The sequence below is a fragment of the Physcomitrium patens genome, chromosome 2 (genome assembly GCF_059467195.1).
Source record: "Physcomitrium patens ecotype Gransden chromosome 2, ASM5946719v1, whole genome shotgun sequence".
NCBI lineage: Eukaryota > Viridiplantae > Streptophyta > Bryopsida > Funariales > Funariaceae > Physcomitrium > Physcomitrium patens.
Window position 1 is genome coordinate 12,318,239 of NC_143411.1, and position 21,834 is coordinate 12,340,072.

The following is a 21,834-nucleotide window of genomic DNA, read 5'->3' on the forward strand; positions in this document are numbered from 1 at the left end:
AATATATATTTATATATTTATATTTATATATATTTTTATATATATTTTTATATATATTTTATATATATTTATATATATTTTTTATATATATTTATATATATATTTATATATATATATAAAAGAATGTTAAAGTGACCCACCTTTTTGTTTTCTGCCACACTCTGAGGTTCTGGAACTGGATATGAAGCCCAAGGCCCTTTCTTCCGAAGAAATGCTGACTACTGCTGCTGCATGCTGGATGAGAAAAGAAGATGACACCCCGTCTCCTCCCCTCTGAGCCCCAAGTTCGCAACTCGCTCGACAGACACCCCAGACTGACTAACATGATGAGGTATCACCTCCAGAGAAATCTCCTCCGGTTGGAGGGGCTCCGCCTCCCTACTAGCTTTCCGGTGCCTTGCAGGAAATGACGAACGCCACCCTTATGGATCCCGTCGTGATCTACAACAAACATTGAAACATAATACACATCCCTTACTGCGCCGCGTCTGTTTTCTGAAAAAAACTACTTGGAGCTGATTGAATTGCTATCCGTTCTTTGAGATCCCCTCCGAATGCCAAGAGAGCCTAGCAACCCGTTCGATGGTACCGAACTAGTATGGCCTGTATCTCTCTCTTAACATTTGATTAAAACCCCCCAGAACTTCCTGCGAAGCTTGCCCCATCATCACCTCATCCGATCGATTTCGTCCATCCCTCGCATAAATACTAACACATTTAGAGAATGTCTGCAATCCAATGCTATTATTGTTTGGGAGATTTCAGTTGCTGCCAGAGCCACTCACTTATAAGTTCCGGCGTTCACTTTAATAAAGACCGGTGACTTGCTGTGCTCCGGGATAGAACTCAAAGCTTCATTGACAGTCTTGAAGTTTCCAGCTCCACTCTGATCAACCACAATCCCGGTTTTGCCGACCATACTAGCAAACTCGTCAGCGGTGGCAGCGGACTTGGCAGCTCTCTCCCAAGCGTCATGCTTCTCTCCTACTCTCTGAATCCAGCTTGCAAAGCTAGCGATTACTTCCTCCCTAGTTTCGGGGATCTTTTGGGAAGATTGCGCGAGCTCTGCGGAGAATATTAATGCCAGTCACCAAGAGGCACACAGTGTACCCAAGGCTAGCCATGGTGAATCAAAACAGCAGCGCAACACAGGAGGTAAGTTGGATTCACAACTTGTATGAATGCCGGTGAGATTGTGTTGCGCAGTTCCAACAACACAAACCTAGAATAATGACATCATCTCGTTTCTTCCGTTTTGACTGTCTTGGCCAATTCGCTCGACCGCATTCATGTCACAAGGTTTAGGGGTTAGCGATGAGAATTACGGAGAGCTCGAGACATTAGCTTCCAGTCTGATGTTGCATTCCCAGTGGGTGTTCACAAGCGAGGCACTGAGCATTGAGGAGCCGTTGGACGATAAGTTTGGGCCAATTAATGTACCTGCTAGGTCATCTTCAATCTCTCTGTTCCAGCAAACCTTCCCCTCCTCTCTTTCGACGGGGGCTGCGACCAAGTGTTGGGAACATGGAGCGAGGGCTGGGAACAAAGGGAGCGGAGTTGGGAACTAGGGGTGGGTCGATTTAACAAAAAGATGGGTTACTTTAACATTCTCCTATATATATATATATATAGATATATATTCTTCAGCAAACATTCTCATATTATTTTAAATATATCTATCTATCTATCTATCTATCTATCTATCTATATATATATATAAATCAAAATTATTAACAAGAAGGTAGTGTTTAAAACATTATTTAGAAATAAAATAGATTATTTATTTTGGTTTTATAAATTTAATGCCACATATATAAACTTGAAATATAGATTTATTAAAGTAATTTTTTTCTTGGAAAACATGATAAACAATAAAAACACATTTGATTTTGCACTTTTAAGAAGAGACTCTTAATATTTAGTTATAATTTTAGAGATAGATATCACATTTAAAAAAAATCTAAAATTTTAAAATTAAATTAAGAAACAATACATTAAAATATATTTTTTAAAAAATATTAAAAATAAAATAAAATAAAATAAAATCTAAGACTTTCTTAGCACCTCTTACATATTCCAATTTTCTCTTAAGTCTATTTAATTTCTTTGTGCTTAGCAACTGTTTCTCTAATTTCTTTTTTTTCTAAATTAATTAATTTTTAGTTGATTGTGTTCTTTTTTATTTATTTTTATCAAATCATTTATTTAAAAAAATTATGTTGTAAATCAAAATTTGAAATTGTAAATGTAATTTACCTCTAAAAAATTTACATATTTTACATGTTGGATATTTTTATGTTTTCTTCTAATTATATAAAATCAAAGTAACTTCTCAAACTTAGTTAAAATTTAAGGATGTAAAAAATTTATTAATACTTCTAAGCTTGAGTAAGACCAAAAGAAAAAGTACACATGATCAGGAATAAAAAGGAAATGCTTAAAGACTTAGTTAAAATTTAAAATCTACTTAAAGTATATATATATATATATATATATATATATATATATTTATATATGTTCTAGTATATTTTAAGCTTAATGCAAAGTTGCATAATAAAATACTTGATTTAAAAAAAACTATTTCAAAAAAAATAAATAGATCTAAAAATGTATCCAATACAATTGTATCATTTATTGTAATTTTACCATACATGTTTTTTTTATTATTTAATTCATCAAATATACATATATTTTAATACTATGAAAAACAACCTGTGCTTATGTTATCAACAAATCTCTGTAATTGATAAATGTCATTAACCCAACAGACAATACGCACTTGAAAAGTTTCATATTTTGTTAACATCTCAAACCTATTGTTTATCATCCAATACATCAGAATACTTAAAACTTTACATATATCTAAGGCCTCACACTAACACTTCTATGACATCAGATATGCTTGCATTTTGTAGTTTCATAAACCTATTATAATTCTGTTATTTACTATCCACCATGATTTTAAAACTTTGTTCAACATTCTACACTTGTCCTTAATAAAGTGATGACAAGACACTAATATCCTCTTTTTTAATGTTTTTATTTTATTTTATTTTTTGAGCAATTTATGCATCAACACACTCACATACAAGCTTAGCTTTTCTATAAGCTCACAACTATGTTAATATTGCCACAATATTCTATGAAAGTAAAATTAAGAGACCTTTTTTTTCTAAAATAATATATAATGTAGTAAATAAACTATGTCTTCTTTTTATACTAAAAATTTCCAAAATACATGATTGTTATTGTTTTTTAAAGTATATTTTTTTAATAATTCGGTAGAATTTTTCAATAATAAATGATAGAATATATATATATATATATATATATATAATTAGAATAATAATATCCTCAATTACTAATAAAATCGTTCATGTAAATCTTAGAAACCCGAAAAGAACCATGCTGTTGCACACTTTGTAATCTCTGTTTCTTGTTCAGCCATTTTTTTTTCCAATTCATTCCTTCTAATTTTATTCTAGGCCTTTGTAAATATCAAATTTTTAATTGGTTTATTACACTTTCATTTTACAAAAAAAAAATATAGATGCTAGACATGTCTTGTTAATTCTATATATATATATATATATATATATATATATGTAATTGGTGGTTACAACAGCTTATTAATATTGTTATGTTAATGATGCATTTTCATGTTAATATGTAAAGTTAAACTTAAAATTAACAATGATAGCTTTTTTGATTAGAATTTTTTTAACAATTGTTTCATTAACAAATAGTGTTAAATGGAAAACCGAAAATAAAAAATACTGAGGTATTTAGGGGATATTACTTTTACATGTATAAAAATACCAAAAAGTGTCAAAACTGAATGATGTAGTTTAAGTTTATTTTCAAGATGTAAAACAGTAAATTTTCATTGGTGGTGTTCTAAGTGAAATATCACCCAGCTTTATTGTTTTTAATCTGAAAGGGTTCAAATCCAAAAATTGTTTACGAACTTTGTCCTTCTGGATATTTGATTAAAACATGGTTACTATTCAAATAACATGTATGCATATATATATATATATATATTGAGAGAGAGAGAGACAGAGAAAAAAAAAATAATAATATAATCTTTCAACTGATCAATAATTTCGTACAATTGTTTCATTGAAATTGAAATAATAATTTAGTGTTGTGTAAGGTACAGTAATAGATAGTGTAAAGTGGCATTTCATCTGTTTGCAATCACTTCACCGAAAAGCAATAAATAAATAAATAAATAAATTAATCAATAATAATAATAATAATAATCTTATTATTATCAAATGAATATTTGAAGAGTAGTAAAAAAATATGGCCCAACAAGATAATTGGCGCCAGCGAAGTCCTCCTCGGAAGACTGGGAAGAAGGCCAGCGACTGGAGACTTGGAAGGTCTTCAGTCCGCTGCCGGGCCCTCTGGGAAAGGACTTGGAAGAAGACCTGGGATCGAAGACTTAGTGGGGGTCTTGCGTGCACATATGGGCCCTCTTGTGAGGACCCGGAAGAGACTCCAAGCATTCGGAATAGGTTTACTTTCTCGTTCGTTTTTTAAAATATTTCTTTGTTTTAATTAAAGAAATACATGCATTTTACTGGAAGAAAATTGCAAAATCATGTAAAGGAGGTCAATAAAAAAGGACATCAAGCAACAATAATGTACCCAAAAAGGTAAATAGCTTGATTGGAGACATTGATTTTCTAAGGAATCTAACATGTTTCATATTATTATTATTATTATTATTATTTATCTATATTTTTTTCGAAATAAATTAATTGATGATGGGTCAAATTGCATTTGAAAAAGCATGGTCAACTATAATTGACCTCTTCGTTCCTTGTTGTGACCACACAACCATGCATTTCAAAAACAACCATGGTGAACACAAATTTTTGTATTCAAGTAAGTATGATTGATGATACGTAAAGCTTAAAAGGCAAAAATAGAGCATGATTGATGATTAGGTGATTTGGTAAAGTCAACAGGTCAAAAGCTTAAATGGCAAAAAAGTTAGAATGGTCATAGAAATAGTTTAAAGTTTATGACTTTTTACTGTTTTTTTCAAGTACTTTTACTTGTAAATTAGTGTAGCTTTTTTGGCTGCAGTTAATGGCTCATTGCGAGTCATCCAATAATAATAATATGACTTGGATCCAGGATCACTTCAAATATTAATAATACCATTCAAATTGCTTTTGTGAATTAATTTTAATGTACCCTGTGTTACAGGTTAATCATTAAAATGATTTCGAAGTGATTTTAAGTGTTGAAAAAAATGATAATAACAATCCACAGTAATTTAAATATTTATACTCAGAAGAAAAATTAAAATAATATATTCAAGAGTGTGAAAGATGGTAGTAGTTTAATTGCAATTTTTCGTTTTATTATTATTATTATTATTATTATCATAGATGATAGTTGGTTTCTAACAAATAGAATATATAAAATAATCATTGACTGTATTCTGGTTTTGTGAATTTGGTGGACAAAAAATTTGACAGCAAGAATATTTTACAATAAAAACCATAGCATTTCAATATATTGTCATGTGTGTATATATATTCATGTGGATAATTATTTAGATAGAGAAAAATTAGAGTAATTAAATTACGAAAAACATTATATTACTATTTTATGAAATATCATCGAAATATATAGTTCAGTGAAAGACTTTGGATGACAATGGATTAGAAAATAATCATCCATCCATCCACATTCGTCCTCATGGAAGTGCGTACCTCCCAACAATCCGAAATATAGGAAATTGAACTACGAGGCCAGAACTGTTATCGCGGATGAAAGCCTGGCTTACATCCGCGACTATTTTCCGTTGATCTATAAAATCCCACGAGTGAGTATGGGGTCAATTCCTTTGAGGAATAAAAAAGTGACTCACGGTTTTGTTAATTTCCAGTTTTTCACACGATTTTCATTATGTGGGAAATATTCAAATAAAAAATGAATATAATGTAGATACGACTTTGTACTAACCAGTACGCACAGACAGGAAAAAAAAAAAAATCAGATAATGTTAATGTCAGTTCTCACTACTAGCTGTAATTAATTATTATGCAAAATTTTCCAATATATTTCTTGTTAAATAGCAGGAAGACCTTTTTTTTTTCTCTGAAGGTTTTTGGAAGGTGTGGTACGCTTTGCCCGTGAAAATCATTGCCCACAGTCATACCCTCCTTATAGCTTGGAAAACCAATTATAGGAAACCGAGCTGTAAATATTAATAAATAAAGGACTTTTCATTTTTTGAGATTTAGTGCAGATTTGTTATAATGACCTCGTTCATAGAGTAGTTGAGAAGATTCTGTGCGATGAGTGATTGTGAAATCTACGAATTGAAGATAGATTTTGGGGATTACCAGACATTGAGTCCTCGTTATCGGTGGAACGGCCATTCGGTCGTGACGCTGTCCGCTGTAGGCTTTACCTCCCCCGGCGAAGGCGACGGGGCGCAGGTGGACACAGAGAATGAATCGTTCGTTCTTCGTCGACGGTAGGGCAAGTCGTTGGCGTCCAGGTAGCTTTTTTCAACGCGGCAGCCATCGATTGGACGAACGAAGAAATGAACGAACGACGGATTTGTGCCGTGGCTGTGGCTTCTTCTGTGTCACCCTGCTCTTCCCTCGCACACCGTGCCAGGCATCGCAGCTGCGGCATGGCTTGGTCGATCGCACCAGCTCTTGTAGTGAAAGACTCACTGTTCATGGTGCACGTCAGAAGCGCATGGTGGAACACTGTCTCGCCCAGTTTCCTGGCGCACATTTGACCAGTCCGTTGGTTTCTACAGAGGCAGTTGTTCGCGGGCGGGGCCTGGACGGGGTGGAACAATGATGGTCGTCTCCGGTGGCGGTGGTTCTGGTTCGATGTCATTTGCAGACAGGGCGGAAATGCTGCATTATGTGATCTCTGTGCAATAAAGGTTGACCCGGGCAATCATTGGAGACTGCTGTGGACGTTCGGGTCGCTGTTTCGGAGGTCATTGGTCCAGAGGGATATTGTGTTTGTAAAGTTCTCTCTGCAATTTTGGCTTTTCGAGAATGGAATTGCGGCTACAATCGACACATCTGCTGATGCGCTGACGTCCCGAATAGGTGGTTGGCCATATTCTAATCAGCCCTGGGATGGAGCTGATTTAAGTTGGTGTCCTTCGCTCCTATTGGCGTACTTGTCTTAGCAATCAATAATTTGCATCTCTTCGAAGACTGATTAGGGGACTCTGTTGCGTATCAATGTTTCCTCTGTGAGATCGATTCGAGTTGTGCGACAGTGTTGCAGAATGCAGGCCTCCCTGTGAGGTGCGTCGATCGATCTTCGTTTGTGACGCGTGGCTGATAACTGCAATAATTGGTCGTCGTTCTTCACAGTTTGATGTTATTGCGTTACTATTGTTAGTGCGTATGTAGTATGTTTTTGCACCGATTAAGTGGACAGTTCATTCCGTAGCCTCACATGCTTGAAGCCCTAGCTCGGGCCGGTATCCATTGCTCGAAGTTACAGCTTCCTTTCGTGAACGCCTGAAGTTCTCCTTTTCGCTTGAAGCGTTCCCAGGGGGGTCTACCATGCACCTGAAGGGTCGAAGTGACATTTTTGCAATTCTCTGTGCAGATATTTATTAGTGCCGAATAATTTTTGTCGGATTTGACGATTAATCATCTGGAAGCGAAGGAAGCTTTCATAGAGAGCACAAAGGATAGGAAGAATATCAAGAGCACGACATTCTTGTGAGGTGTTTTGATGCTCAGAAGCTAGAGATGATTCCAGGTTGTACACGAGCGCAGGCACAATAACATTGGGATGAAGGTTCCCGGCGCGTGTTGATCAACGTGGAGATAGGTATGGCACCAAGCGCTACAATGTGGCGATTGCTGCCGCCATGGCAGAACCTGCATAATGGTGCGATTGTCTCTATTTGGCCTTGCATGCCTGGCTTCCATCGCTGCTCACTAGGGCTGCGCACTCCGACTTGCATGCTCGTTGACCAACCTGCGGCTCCTGATGTCGCGGAGTATCGTCAGAGCCACTCGACGCAATTGTGGCTTACGACGCTTCCTCTAGCGATCGTAGTTACCATTTTTCTGGCAAGTCCACAATTTTTTATACACCTTCTTCCATCCTATTGTTTTTATTCTCCACTGCTGGTTTCATCTCTAGTACAGAATAACCTGCTCTCATTTCTACAATCCATTTTATAATAACTTCTGCATTGTCCTTACTACGTGTTACTAAAAGTTGTGCCTCTGTGTCGCTGTCTTTGACGCCGGGCTGATGATGAATCGAAACGGTGAACATGTTGGTCATTATTACTATTTTATGGTGCACCTGGTTAGGCGTGTCTTGTAGTTTCGAGAATTTTAATTTGCTCTCGGATCAAATCATCCCTGAATACTTCTGTGTTCAAGGCTTGTTTGTCATAGAAAGCGGGGACTTACTGGTGCTTCAACCCTACTCTTTGTAGTTTATGAAGCTTGCAGGGTTTTAAGTCACTGAAACTATGGCCCTTAGTCTATGCCAGTTTGGTGTGTTGTTGATGGTTAGTTGTGTTGTTCATATCTTCCTCTACTCTTTGTTAGATATACTGCACAAGGTAGCGTTACAGAAATATGTGTCCTGACTTTTAACAACGATAGTGATGTTAAATGCTAGAACTGAACGATAGGGATTCCTTAGCGAGAATTCTCATTAAGTTCAAAGCCATCGACGAATCTAATTCTGTCTAATGTTACACATCTACAGCACTGAAAGCAGTTGCAAGGACACTTCTACACTGTAGCTCACAATTATCATGGTGCCATTTAGGCAGTAAATTTTCAGGAAGGATTGCACGCTGTTTGTAGAAATTTCCATTACTACGCGTATCGAGTCATGGGTTGCTATATATACCTCCTGCAATAGTCTTCCAATCAATTGGCAGCTATCAGTTTAAAACTAGATCATTGGTCATTTCTCTACATCTCTAGGGAGCAGGCATTACAGGGCGGTCTCACTGGTAACTCGCTATGAGTCGAGTAGGTATAGAAGCAGGAATTACCAACCACTTCCCTATCTGTTGCCTGATACACCTGATAAAGTTTTCACGAACTTCAACCTTTGTAGATACTCTCTAACTACTCCAACTGTGCATTCCGCCTTCCCTATAATAATTCCGTCCCAGTGTGTGCTTGCAAGCTAGCTATATCTGGTGATGTCGTTCATGTTAACTCCATTCTAACAGCCGATGTTCTGTCCTGCAGGTATCAATAGCAGCACAAGATTTCAATGGAGTCGACACCACCTCCCAAACGCAGCCACAGTTTCCAGCATACCGTAGAGTCCACACTGGCATTCCTTTCAAAACCAGAGTCTCAACGTCATGGAGCATAACTACTAGCAAATTAGGACATTTTTTTGATGTTAAGAGGTTTCATCCCAAGTCTCTTAGAAGTAATCAAAGTGCATCAACAAGGCCTGTGAAAATTCCAGAGTATGAATCCACGACTGGCCAGCTATTAGGGGTTGAATCAGTGGGGGAGCATCCGCATCCATCAGTACAGCGAGCTGCAAAGTCCTCAAGCAGATCGAACATAGGTCTTCTGCCTGACTTGGTTTCTTATTCAAACGAGGGTCTTCCTCTGGCTCAAGGGTACGACCCTTTCATGAAGTCTATTTGGCTTCTTATTAGTATTTTCCAGTTGATTTTGTTTGTTAATTTGAGGTTATGGCAAACAATTTGTAAGCATTGTTTGTCGTCACTTCTAGGTGGCAGCAGCGAGTTTGTCTTTCTTAGCCTCCAGCGGCTGAGAAGCTGAAGCTATTTCAAAACTCCTGCACTACGTCTTGTCCACAAAGTTCAGTTTTGATTGTCTCAACCATGATGTGCTTGTTCATTGCGGCTCTTTCCGTCTCAATCGATCAAGTAGAACATCATTTATCATATCTACTCGGTAATTGCTCGTGTTTTAAAAACCATTGCGTGAAACCGCAACAGGCAAAGGCAGCTCAAAAATCAGGAGCGTTTTACGAAGCCATCATCGACAATTGAGCAATTGGAGAAGTCTCAATTTCCAAGGTTTAGAAAAGCTGTCTCGCTTCCAAACAGAACCTGTTCTGATGCAAGCCAGTGCATTGATTCAAATTGTGACAATGAGGCGCAGGGGAGCTTTTGCAACGAACGTTTAGTACACATAGCAATGACCCTGGATATCAACTATTTGCGTGGTTCTATGGCGGTATGGTTTCTATCTCATCTATACAATGGCTTTCTTGTCAGCTCTGCTAACTTGTTCATTATGCTATGGAATTAACTCAACAGCACTTCTAGACATTGCACCTTTCGAGTGAAAGTCTATACTCTGCAGTCTTCAGCCTGTGCATCGCTGGCATTTTCTGTTGTAATCTTGTTTAGAACTCAAACAATTTAGAGTATATAATGAGTGTTATTTAAAAAAATTAAAAAAATTAAAAATCTTTCACTATTATTTTGAACATTCTATTTTACATTGGGCAGCTATAAAGTTCTTTTTGAAGATAGTTACAAACCGTCGTAATTAAGCAGCATATCTGAGCCGTCATTCTTGCTTACAGGCTATCTACTCCATATTACGGCATGCAGAGTGTTCCGGCAACATTCGGTTCCACTTTGTGGCAACGAATGGGAAGGTAAAGTATATCAGATTTCCTGCATTCGTCAGGTTTCTTTGCCAATAATTGTGTTATTCGTATCTCAACTCCCTGAACTGATCGTTTTACAGGAGAAGCTGGAAAAGGTGGTTGCAGAGACACTTCCATTCTTGCAGTTCCAAACATACCCTTTCGATGAGTCCTTGGTGAAATCACGCATTTCATATGCTGTGAGACATGCATTAGAGGTATTGATCCCTTAGGCTTTATCATTTTTTTCTGTTCTATGCTGACATGCCTCAGACGACTTGTAATCTCATACGTGAGATGTCATGAATGATCTAGGCTGCTCTCTGATATTGGCTATTTCTGCAGGGGAAAGTATCTTCTTATTTCAATATTTTACCTGCCTGAATAAACTCATCTTATTTAAGTTATTTGACATGCCTGATCTCGGATAATAGTATGCGCAAGAGCACATCATTTTGTAAACGTATGATGTATTTTTTTTTATTGTGAACTGGTTGGGTTTACCTACTCATTCAATGTCTCCATCACTCAGGAACCTCTCAATTATGCAAGGTTTTACTTGGCGCACATGATTGACCCATGTGTCAAAAGAATTATTTACCTCGACTCAGATGTTCTTGTCATAGACAGGTGTATAAACCACCATTTTCAGTGCCTTGCATGGTGGTGGAACTCGTAATATCCTGTATGGCTAACATGTACTCTGATTTAGGCTTATGTTGAAACTTTGTATTAGTTTTTCTTGAGTGCCTTGTTTGGGATATTCCACTTACGATTGATGTCATATAGCACATAGAGCATTTTGCAGCGCTTGATCTAATTACTGATTTAGAAAAACCCTATTTTATAATCTTTTCTGTACAGAATTGAGGAGCTTTGGATGATCAACATGGGAAATTCCACCGTGGGCACGCCAGAGTACTGCCATGCGAATTTTCACTCTGTATGTATCTTACAGTTCACACATTTCATTTTTTGTTCTTTTCCGGGGTGTGAGATCGACCTCATTATATCTCAGTCAAGCATCCAATTCTCTCTACTGGCATTGTAGTTTGTTCCAGCCAATAAAGTCCTTGCAAATTGTGGCTCTTTAGTATGCCAGTCAGTTGAAGATATTTTGGTGTTGGCTTTGATTTAGAAGTAGCAAAGCTCTGCCCTTTTTATTCCTAATTTGTAACTTTTGCAAATCTAACACTTCTCGTCTGCAGAGCAGTATTTCACAGAAAGGTTTTGGAGAAATTCTTCACTTGCATCAATCTTCGCCAATAAGAAACCTTGCTACTTCAATTCAGGGGTACGTTTCTCATAACAAAGCTACCTGTGTTTTCTGATTGTGACTGTAACACCCTAATGTAAAAGCCAGTCTTCTTAAAAAAATTCACATTTTCATGCGATGAAATGCTTCTAGCATGCTTTGTAACTTACGATGGTGATCTGCTCGATTCTCTCTAATCTGATTTCTCACTTTCTAATGTTGCAGGTGATGCTAATCAATCTGGACAGGTGGCGGAAAGAAGCATGCACAGCCACTCTTGAATATTGGATGGAGGTCTGGACCTTCTCTTTGTCCTCATTTGATCTATGAATGGCTGTTTGATAGTGTTGTGTAAGAGACCTGAATCTTCCGGTGCTGAAGTACCCTTGCCACAAAAGTCAAGGTGTCGCTCTTGGGTGCTTAGGGCTTTAGAAAGAAGATGCATGGTTTGAGAATTTGGGAAGCCTGACGGGCACTTTTAATTAACAGGTGCAAAAGGAGCGGCACATTTACGAGCTTGGCTCTCTGCCCCCGCTTTTGCTCACGTTTGCTGGAAGCATTCAGGTAAATATTTTCTTTGTTCTATCGTAGTTTTAAAGATATCTTGTAAAGTAGTTGTTTCAAGGTATTTTGTACACTTAACAATGGCTGATTACTACGTCCTTTGGAGTGATCAAGAGCTACCTTATGAAGCACCCACTATTACATATGTGAATCTGAATAAAAGATCTGATTATTTGCATTTGCAGGCTATTGACAGCCGCTGGAACCAACATGGCCTTGGAGGCGACATTCTTAGAGGCGACTGTAGGTAAATGATTTTCAAGTTAATGCACCTCTTTATGCTGTTATGCCACTCGAGAATCATGCACCAATCTCACTTCCGTCTCAAACAATTAGAGAAAATCTTGTATACAAGTTCTTCCTATCAAATACACGTGATGCTTTAACTTGCAAAACCAAGGCAGGAGTTGAGGATTTGATACAACCTGAATTTTGTGAAACAGACCCACTCGTAATGAACCTGCAAGCTTGCTACACTGGAGTGGAGGTGGCAAGCCATGGCAGCGGCTAGATATACATCAACCATGTCCAGTTGACAGTATTTGGGCGCAATATGATCTCCTAGAGCCTTCTGGCTAATAAAACCCAAAGTTGGGATTCAGACTGAATAGTATGAATTTGTGGAAATAATTGTTTGGTGGTTAAAGAGTTGCGCTCTAATATTCAGATTTGAGCTGAAAGGTGGAAGGCTGAATTCGTATTTATGAGGAGAACTGGTTCGCAACAGGCAACATGTCTCAAAAGAAAGGGACTAAAGCAAGGATTCGGATCAACTCTTGTCCTGCTTCTTCAGTTATGGGATTATGATCACTCCTATGACGTCGCTGCCGTGTTTTGGCCCTTCCAAACAGATCGGTGTGTTGCATTCTGCGTCCTCACGAGAAATAATGTTTCTTGTCTGTATTATGTGGGTTACTGGATTAATTGAGATGTCATGGTTCGCTTTTCTGTCACATCCAACCTCGTAAAGGAGCAGGATGGTGATACCCTATTTGGACAGTTACAGCTGCTTATCTGTCAGAAATTTCATTGCTGAAGGTTGGTTCTGTTGACAATGTTGTCATCCGCAGTTATTGGAACATAGAGAAATATCAAGATCAATTTGTGCTCTTGTACAGGGCACTTTTCTGGTATGCTCCAAGAGGCGTCACTATTTTTAAATTTTCAATATTTTCAATTTTCCTGGTCATAGCCCTTGATCATGTAACTTTACCAAGATTATAAAATTGTTTGTCACTACACATTTTCTTGTAAGTGTTTGAGATGTCCTCTATGATGTATTTATGTGCAGTGGATAGTATGTTGTAAGAAATAATACAAACGAATTCAATGTATAACTAAGAAATAGGCTATTGAGTGTATACTAAAACAATTGGGCTTTAACATTTGAGTCATTTTTTTTGGTTAATTTTTATTTATATTTCTTGGAATGTGAAAAATGGTGCTATAGAATAAGATCACTAAAATTGAACGTTGATTTACTTTACCACACTAGCCATAGCTAAAATTGGTATATAAGTTAATTTAATGTTATAATTAAATTATTTTATTATTTAATTTGATAAATACATATAAATTACTTGGAGATAAAAATAAATGATCAAAACTTAATTTGATTTTATATTTAAGCTAAATTTATAATTACTAATATTATATCTTTATTATTAAACATCTTCTTAAAATTAGAATAAATTATCTTAGTCACATGTTTATAGATGTAATAGGTTATAAAAAAACACTTCAAAGATTCTAAATTTAACAATTTTATAATACAAGTTTCTTTAGCATAAATAAATATTGAAAAATGCTAGATAGACAACTCCTTTTTATTATGTAGACACCCTCTTATATCATACCAATAATACACCATTACAACAAGAATATTAATAAGTTAGATACTAATAAGGTAAAACGATATAAATATGAGAATTGTCAATGGTATATCTCCAATTGATATTGCTACATCCCATATGATCTTTGAACAACTTAAATTAAATATAAAGTGAGCATTTATGCTTAGGATGCATTTGGCAATCCAATATTTAATTCCATTATCAATCTAATAAAAAAATATAAAAAAAATTATAGTTTTTACAATTAGATTTAATATATATATTTGTATTATATATATATATATATATATATATATAGATTTATATAAATATATATTAATATAAATATACATATAAATAAATATATATTAATATAAATATACATATAAATAAATATATATTAATATAAATATACATATAAATAAATATATATACATATAAATAAATATATATACATATAAATAAAAAGATATACATATAAATAAATAGATATACATACAAATAAATAGATATACATATAAATAAATATATATACATATAAATAAATATATATACATATAAATAAATATATATACATATGAATAAATAGATATACATATAAATAAATATATATACATATAAATAAATATATATACATATAAATAAATATATATACATATAAATAAATATATATACATATAAATAAATATATATACATATAAATAAATATATATACATATAAATAAACATATATACATATAAATAAATATATATACATATAAATAAATATATATACATATAAATAAATAGATATACATATAAATAAATAGATATACATATAAATAAATATATATACATATAAATAAATATATATACATATAAATAAATATATATACATATAAATAAATATATATACATATAAATAAATATATATACATATAAATAAATATATATACATATAAATAAATATATATATACATATAAATAAATATATATACATATAAATAAATATATATACATATAAATAAATATATATATACATATAAATAAATATATATACATATAAATAAATATATATACACATAAATAAATATATATACATATAAATAAATATATATACATATAAATAAATATATATACATATAAATAAATATATATACATATAAATAAATATATATACATATAAATAAATATATATACATATAAATAAATATATATACATATAAATAAATATATATACATATAAATAAATATATATACATATAAATAAATATATATACACATAAATAAATATATATACATATAAATAAATATATATACATATAAATAAATATATATACATATAAATAAATATATATACATATAAATAAATATATATACATATAAATAAATATATATACATATAAATAAATATATATACATATAAATAAATATATATACATATAAATAAATATATATACATATAAATAAATATATATACATATAAATAAATATATATACATATAAATAAATATATATACATATAAATAAATATATATACATATAAATAAATATATATACATATAAATAAATATATATACATATAAATAAATATATATAAATATAAATATAAATAAATATATATAAATATAAATATAAATAAATATATATAAATATAAATATAAATAAATATATATAAATATAAATATAAATAAATAAATATAAATATAAATATAAATAAATAAATATAAATATAAATAAAAATAAAAATAAATATAAATATAAATAAATATAAATATAAATATAAATATAAATAAATATAAATATAAATAAATATAAATATAAATAAATATAAATATAAATATAAATAAATATATATAAATATAAATAAATATAAAAATAAATAAAAATAAATATAAATATAAATATAACTAAATATAAATATAAATATAACTAAATATAAATATAAATATAAATAAATATAAATATAAATATAAATATAAATATAAATATAAATAAATATAAATTTAAATATAAATAAATATAAATATAAATAAATATAAATATAAATAAATATAAATATAAATATAAATATAAATATAAATAAATATAAATATAAATATAAATAAATATAAATATAAATATAAATAAATATATATAAATATAAATATAAATAAATATATATAAATATAAATATAAATAAATATATATAAATATAAATATAAATAAATATATATAAATATAAATATAAATAAATATATATAAATATAAATAAATATAAATATAAATAAATATAAATATAAATAAATATAAATATAAATATAAATATAAATATAAATAAATATAAATATAAATATAAATAAATATATATAAATATAAATATAAATAAATATATATAAATATAAATATAAATAAATATATATAAATATAAATATAAATAAATATATATAAATATAAATATAAATAAATATATATAAATATAAATATAAATAAATATATATAAATATAAATATAAATAAATATATATAAATATAAATATAAATAAATATATATAAATATAAATATAAATAAATATAAATAAATATAAATATAAATAAATATAAATATATATAAATATAAATATATATAAATATAAATATATATAAATATAAATATATATACATATAAATATATATAAATATAAATATATATAAATATAAATATATATAAATATAAATATATATACATATAAATATATATACATATAAATATATATACATATAAATATATATAAATATAAATATATATAAATATAAATATATATAAATCTAATAATTAGTTAGAGAAGAGATTCAATAGTGTGGCCTCATTAGACAAAGTCATTGGATTTCATTGGAATTTTAGACGTGGAATGAGCTTATCTTCTCCTAACAATTATTTTTTTGGTGCATCAAGGCAAATGGTAGTTGCAGCTACTATACATCCTCAAACAACAACTAAAAATATGGCATCTATAAGAAGTGATGCAAAAGAATTTTTTTTTGGATGTACAATCAATTACGGAGATTATAATATTAAATTGTAATTACCTTTGTCATTTGGCCTTAAAAATATTAATTCTATAGCAAGGCCTTTTAATTCAACTTCAACACAAGATGAAGATATTAGTATTAAAGATATAATACATGCTTTGGCTTATAAAGTATTGAACATGCTTATATTTTTAAGTGATGATTTATTGGCTCTAAAATTTAAATCGATTTTTTTTTTAATTAGCTAATAAAATATTAGAAGGAAAAATACCTATGCTATTGCTATAGGTAGCTTAAGTAATAACAAAGCCTTGAATAAAAGAAGATTTGACTAAATTACAAGCAATGCTTACAATTGAAATTGTTGCCATATTTGATACATGTCACTTAAAGGAAATAAGTATAAATCCTTCAAGTGAGGTGCCATTAGCTATAAGAGTAGAATTTTTATCTAAGATTATAGCTAGACTTGCTTAAAAATATCAAAACTTATGCCCAAGAATTGTATAATTAATTAATGATAATAATATACTTGTTGTCAATCATATTGGTAGTAATACCACTTGTGCCACATTTTTATATATTATGATGGATTCAAGGGCTCAATTAATTATAATTGATAAGTAACTTACTCAAAAATTAGGTCTTTCTCCTATAGACTTAGAGTCTTGTACTTTCACCATTGTCACTTTAGTAGAGAGTACAAAGTAAGCTATCTGTGTCATATTATAAGTATTTTTGCTTGAAAATGTATTAGACATTTATCTATGGAAGGTAAATAGAATTACAAAAACAATCCCACTAAGTCAAATAGAATCTTAAATAAACTTTAAATAATCTTTAATAATCCTAAACAAAATTTAACTAATCTAAAATAAATTTAAAAGAAGTTATAAAAGAAATACAAAAAGTCTTAATTTAATCTAAAAAAAAAAACTTAAAGAAATATAAAAAATAAATATTTAAAGAAATAATAATAATATTAAAAATACTAAAAATAGAATATTAAAAAATAATAAATAATATTATATAAATGCTAAAATTAATAATATTAAATAAATCATAAATAAATTCTAATCAAATCTTAGATCCTAAATCAACTCTAGTTAATCCTTCATCAATCCATTAATCTTAAAAAAATCTTAATAATCCTCTAAAAGATTAAAAATTATATAATTAATGATTAAACTATTGATTTTGATTCAAAATTTTGCACACCTTGAAACAACTACGTAATATACAAGCACAAAAAATTAAAAGAAGATTGCACAAACCAATAGCAAGCAAAGCTTTCCAAATCTCTTGATTAATTGCTACCTTTGTTCTTTGACTTGAATGTTGATATTTCAACACTGAGGTCTTTTAGATATTCAAGTCAAAATTACTCTTACAAATTTTCACTTCAATCCAACTAGCAAATATCACCAAATCATAAAATCCCTTACTAATCCTAAATCAAGACCATGACCAACAAAAATCCTCATATACTTCAAACTCACCTCAAATTTTTCATACGCATTTATAATAAGCATAACAACAAATTTCTTAATTTTTACTTGTATACATACTACAAAACTTACAAAATTTTGAAATTTAAAAACTTATTTTTATTTCTCAAAATCTAATCGCCATTGATTACATTATGAACTTTGAAAATCCCTCAAAACTTCAATAGTAATCCAAATGACATAAAACCAAGACTTAAAAATCTTTCGTCAAGTGTACTCTCAAAATCCACTCTTTGATTTGTAAAAGAACCTTGAAATTTCTGTAGATATATAATTTTGTGAGTTGGGATCTAATTTTGATTCACATTGACGATCAAACTTTTTTGAATATCAATTTTTAGTAATTTGAGGTAAATTTTATTTTAATATATTTTTAATTCTATTCTAAATATGAATATGTTAATTTCTTATATTATTAATTTTTATTTGGCTTATTGATGCCTCTACAAAATAAATAGAAGTTCTTTTTATAAAAAGTAGCAATAATATTAAATCTTTTATTATCTTTTTAAAATTTATTATTATTTTTTTATTAGATATTTCTATTAAAAACTTTTATAATAAGATTCATATTTTTAATTTTTACCATATAGTCATATTACCACATGATATCCATTCCTTCTAAACTTGAATATCCTATGATATACACCAAATAATCCAAATATTATTTGATTCATATTATGTTCTCCATGTCTTTATCCAATTTTTCTTCATCATTTTTGTTATCTAAGTCAAAATCATCTTTTTGTCTTAAAATATTTATGTCTTTAATAAGGTCTCCTATATTTATTTCTACTTGTCTGTATTTGAATAACTTCACTTACTGCCACGGATATATATCTATTGTAAATATTACCTAGATAATATGAATTGACAAAAATAGATAAAAGTAGATTAATTTCATAATATCTTCTAAAAAATCTTCCTAGAAGCTTTTTAGATGGTGTTTTGACTTTACATGTATTTATAGTTGATTGATAGATTAAAAACTTGATCAACAAGCTAACCACATGCCACATGTGTTAGTAACTTATAATACAAATTAACTATGTGGTGCCTATAGAAAAAGTGGAATATCTCTTTCTTTTGATAAGACTTAAGAATATTAGTAGTTGCGGATTACCTTCTTTCAAATTGATATTGTCATTAGTATTTTTTCTTTGTTTTCAAGTCTTCTTTTCTATTTGTCTTGAGTGATATTAGACATCTTTCTTTCTTTAAATATTATCATGGTAGAGCTTCTTGAATAAAAAGTGCAATAGTATAAATACAAGAATAATTGAGGGACTTAATGCTTGCGATGTATCAATTCAATTTACTACCATAAAGAGCAACAAGAATAGTAGGGAGCAAAGATAAAGAAATGATTGGAGCTGCTGCAATATCTACACCAAATCATGTTTCTTTTCTTATTGTGGAACATCCTTCTAGTATTAGAGAACTAAGGATTGCACTATTCAAAAATTTTAATGGCACAAGATCCAAGTTTCAAAGATTTATTAGTCAAGTATAACTTGTAATTGAATTTCAATACCAAAGCTATCAAATTCTAAGATTGCAAGTTAGATTCATTGATATATTCCTTTCAAGTTTAGCATTATCATGATTTTCATCTATTTTTTAATAACAAGATGTAATATTAGATGATTTAGAGGCTTTTTTGGAAGAATTTTGATCCATGTATGGAAAATATGATGTAATTTATGTTGAAATTAATAAGATTCATATTTTATAATAATGCAATGAATCCATAATATTATATGCTTTATAGTTTTAACAACTTGCAATTGATATCAAGTATGATGATGCTATATTTATTAGCCAATTTTTTTATGGATTACAATATGAGATAAAAAAATTGATACTCAACTTACCTAATCTTCAAACATTGAGTCAAACAATTCACTTTGTTGTGAGGTGTGATAATTGACTTTTTGAATTTTGATATAAGAATCCCATAAATACACCTTAACATTACTATAATTCAATAACAATGCCAATGTCTTTTCAACACATATATTTGAAAGTAAAAGATATGTAAATTAATAGGATATGTTTCAAACTTCTTACTAAGTAAGAAAAGACTTATTGTTGTCAAGAAGGATTGTACAATCTAAACACATTGCTTAATATTATTTAAAGAAATGATGTAATTATAAAATGAGGAGTATAGTTGTCAAAAAAGATTGTATTTCAAAAAACAAGTTTGTTCAACTATAATAGGAAATGTGCAGCTAGAACTTTGTACAATACCAAGTGAAAGTCCTATTTTTTTCTTAGAATCTTCTCTTTATTTTGTAATAAATATTATTTTAAGATGTAAAAATTACAAAGCCTCTACCTTATTAGATTTAAGAGCCTTAGCGTGTTTCTTAGATGAAGAATTTACTAAAAGATATAACATATCTTTAGTGAAGAAAACTAAACCTATTCACGTAGAAGTTATAAATGATTGTTCATTGTCTTTAAAAAATGTTATTCATGAAATCATTCCTATAGAAGTAAAAACTAATGATCATAGTAGCTTTGTAATATTTAATATCATGAGATCTCTCTCCAATCCAATTATTTTAAGTTTATCATGGCTAAAAAAATATAATTCAAAAATAGATTGGATTTTTTAAATTCTTAATTTTTTTAAAAGTATAATTAATAATATAATTGATTAAATAGAAAGCCAAAAGTCTAGTACAATTAAATTTGTATTTGTAGATGCAAGAGCTTTCTTACATGTTATAAAAGAAGGATTATCTTGTTTCATTTATGCTGCACTTTTTTTTAGTGGTGCAAAGTCTTTGAGTGATATTCCAAGCTAATATGAAGAATTTTAAGATCTATTTGAGAAAAAAAATATAAATACTCTACCAAAACATTGTTCCTATGATTGTCCAATTGACCTTCAAGAAAGAGCTCAATTGCCATTTGGACCAATTTAGAATTGATCACAAAATAAATTAGCTGAAATCAAGGAATATATTGAAGAAAATTTGGGTAAGAACTTCATACACTATTAAAAATCTCCAGTAGAAGCTTATATTTTATTTGTGAAGAAAAAAGATAGATCATTG

General features: G+C 30.1%; 1 protein-coding gene across 1 annotated transcript; it reads left to right on the forward strand.

Annotated features, from left to right (window-relative positions):
- Window positions 1-6,648: 6,648 nt before the first annotated feature.
- Window positions 6,649-13,698, forward strand: LOC112293776 (putative galacturonosyltransferase-like 3). The gene is made up of 13 exons (XM_024543602.3): window positions 6,649-7,307; window positions 7,618-8,090; window positions 9,243-9,631; window positions 9,977-10,217; window positions 10,573-10,647; window positions 10,740-10,856; window positions 11,171-11,268; window positions 11,503-11,581; window positions 11,852-11,932; window positions 12,119-12,187; window positions 12,383-12,457; window positions 12,643-12,704; window positions 12,901-13,698. The coding sequence occupies exons 2-13, from the start codon at window positions 7,848-7,850 to the stop codon at window positions 13,034-13,036; spliced, it is 1,665 nt and encodes a 554-aa protein (XP_024399370.1). The 5' UTR covers window positions 6,649-7,307; window positions 7,618-7,847; the 3' UTR covers window positions 13,037-13,698.
- Window positions 13,699-21,834: the final 8,136 nt, after the last annotated feature.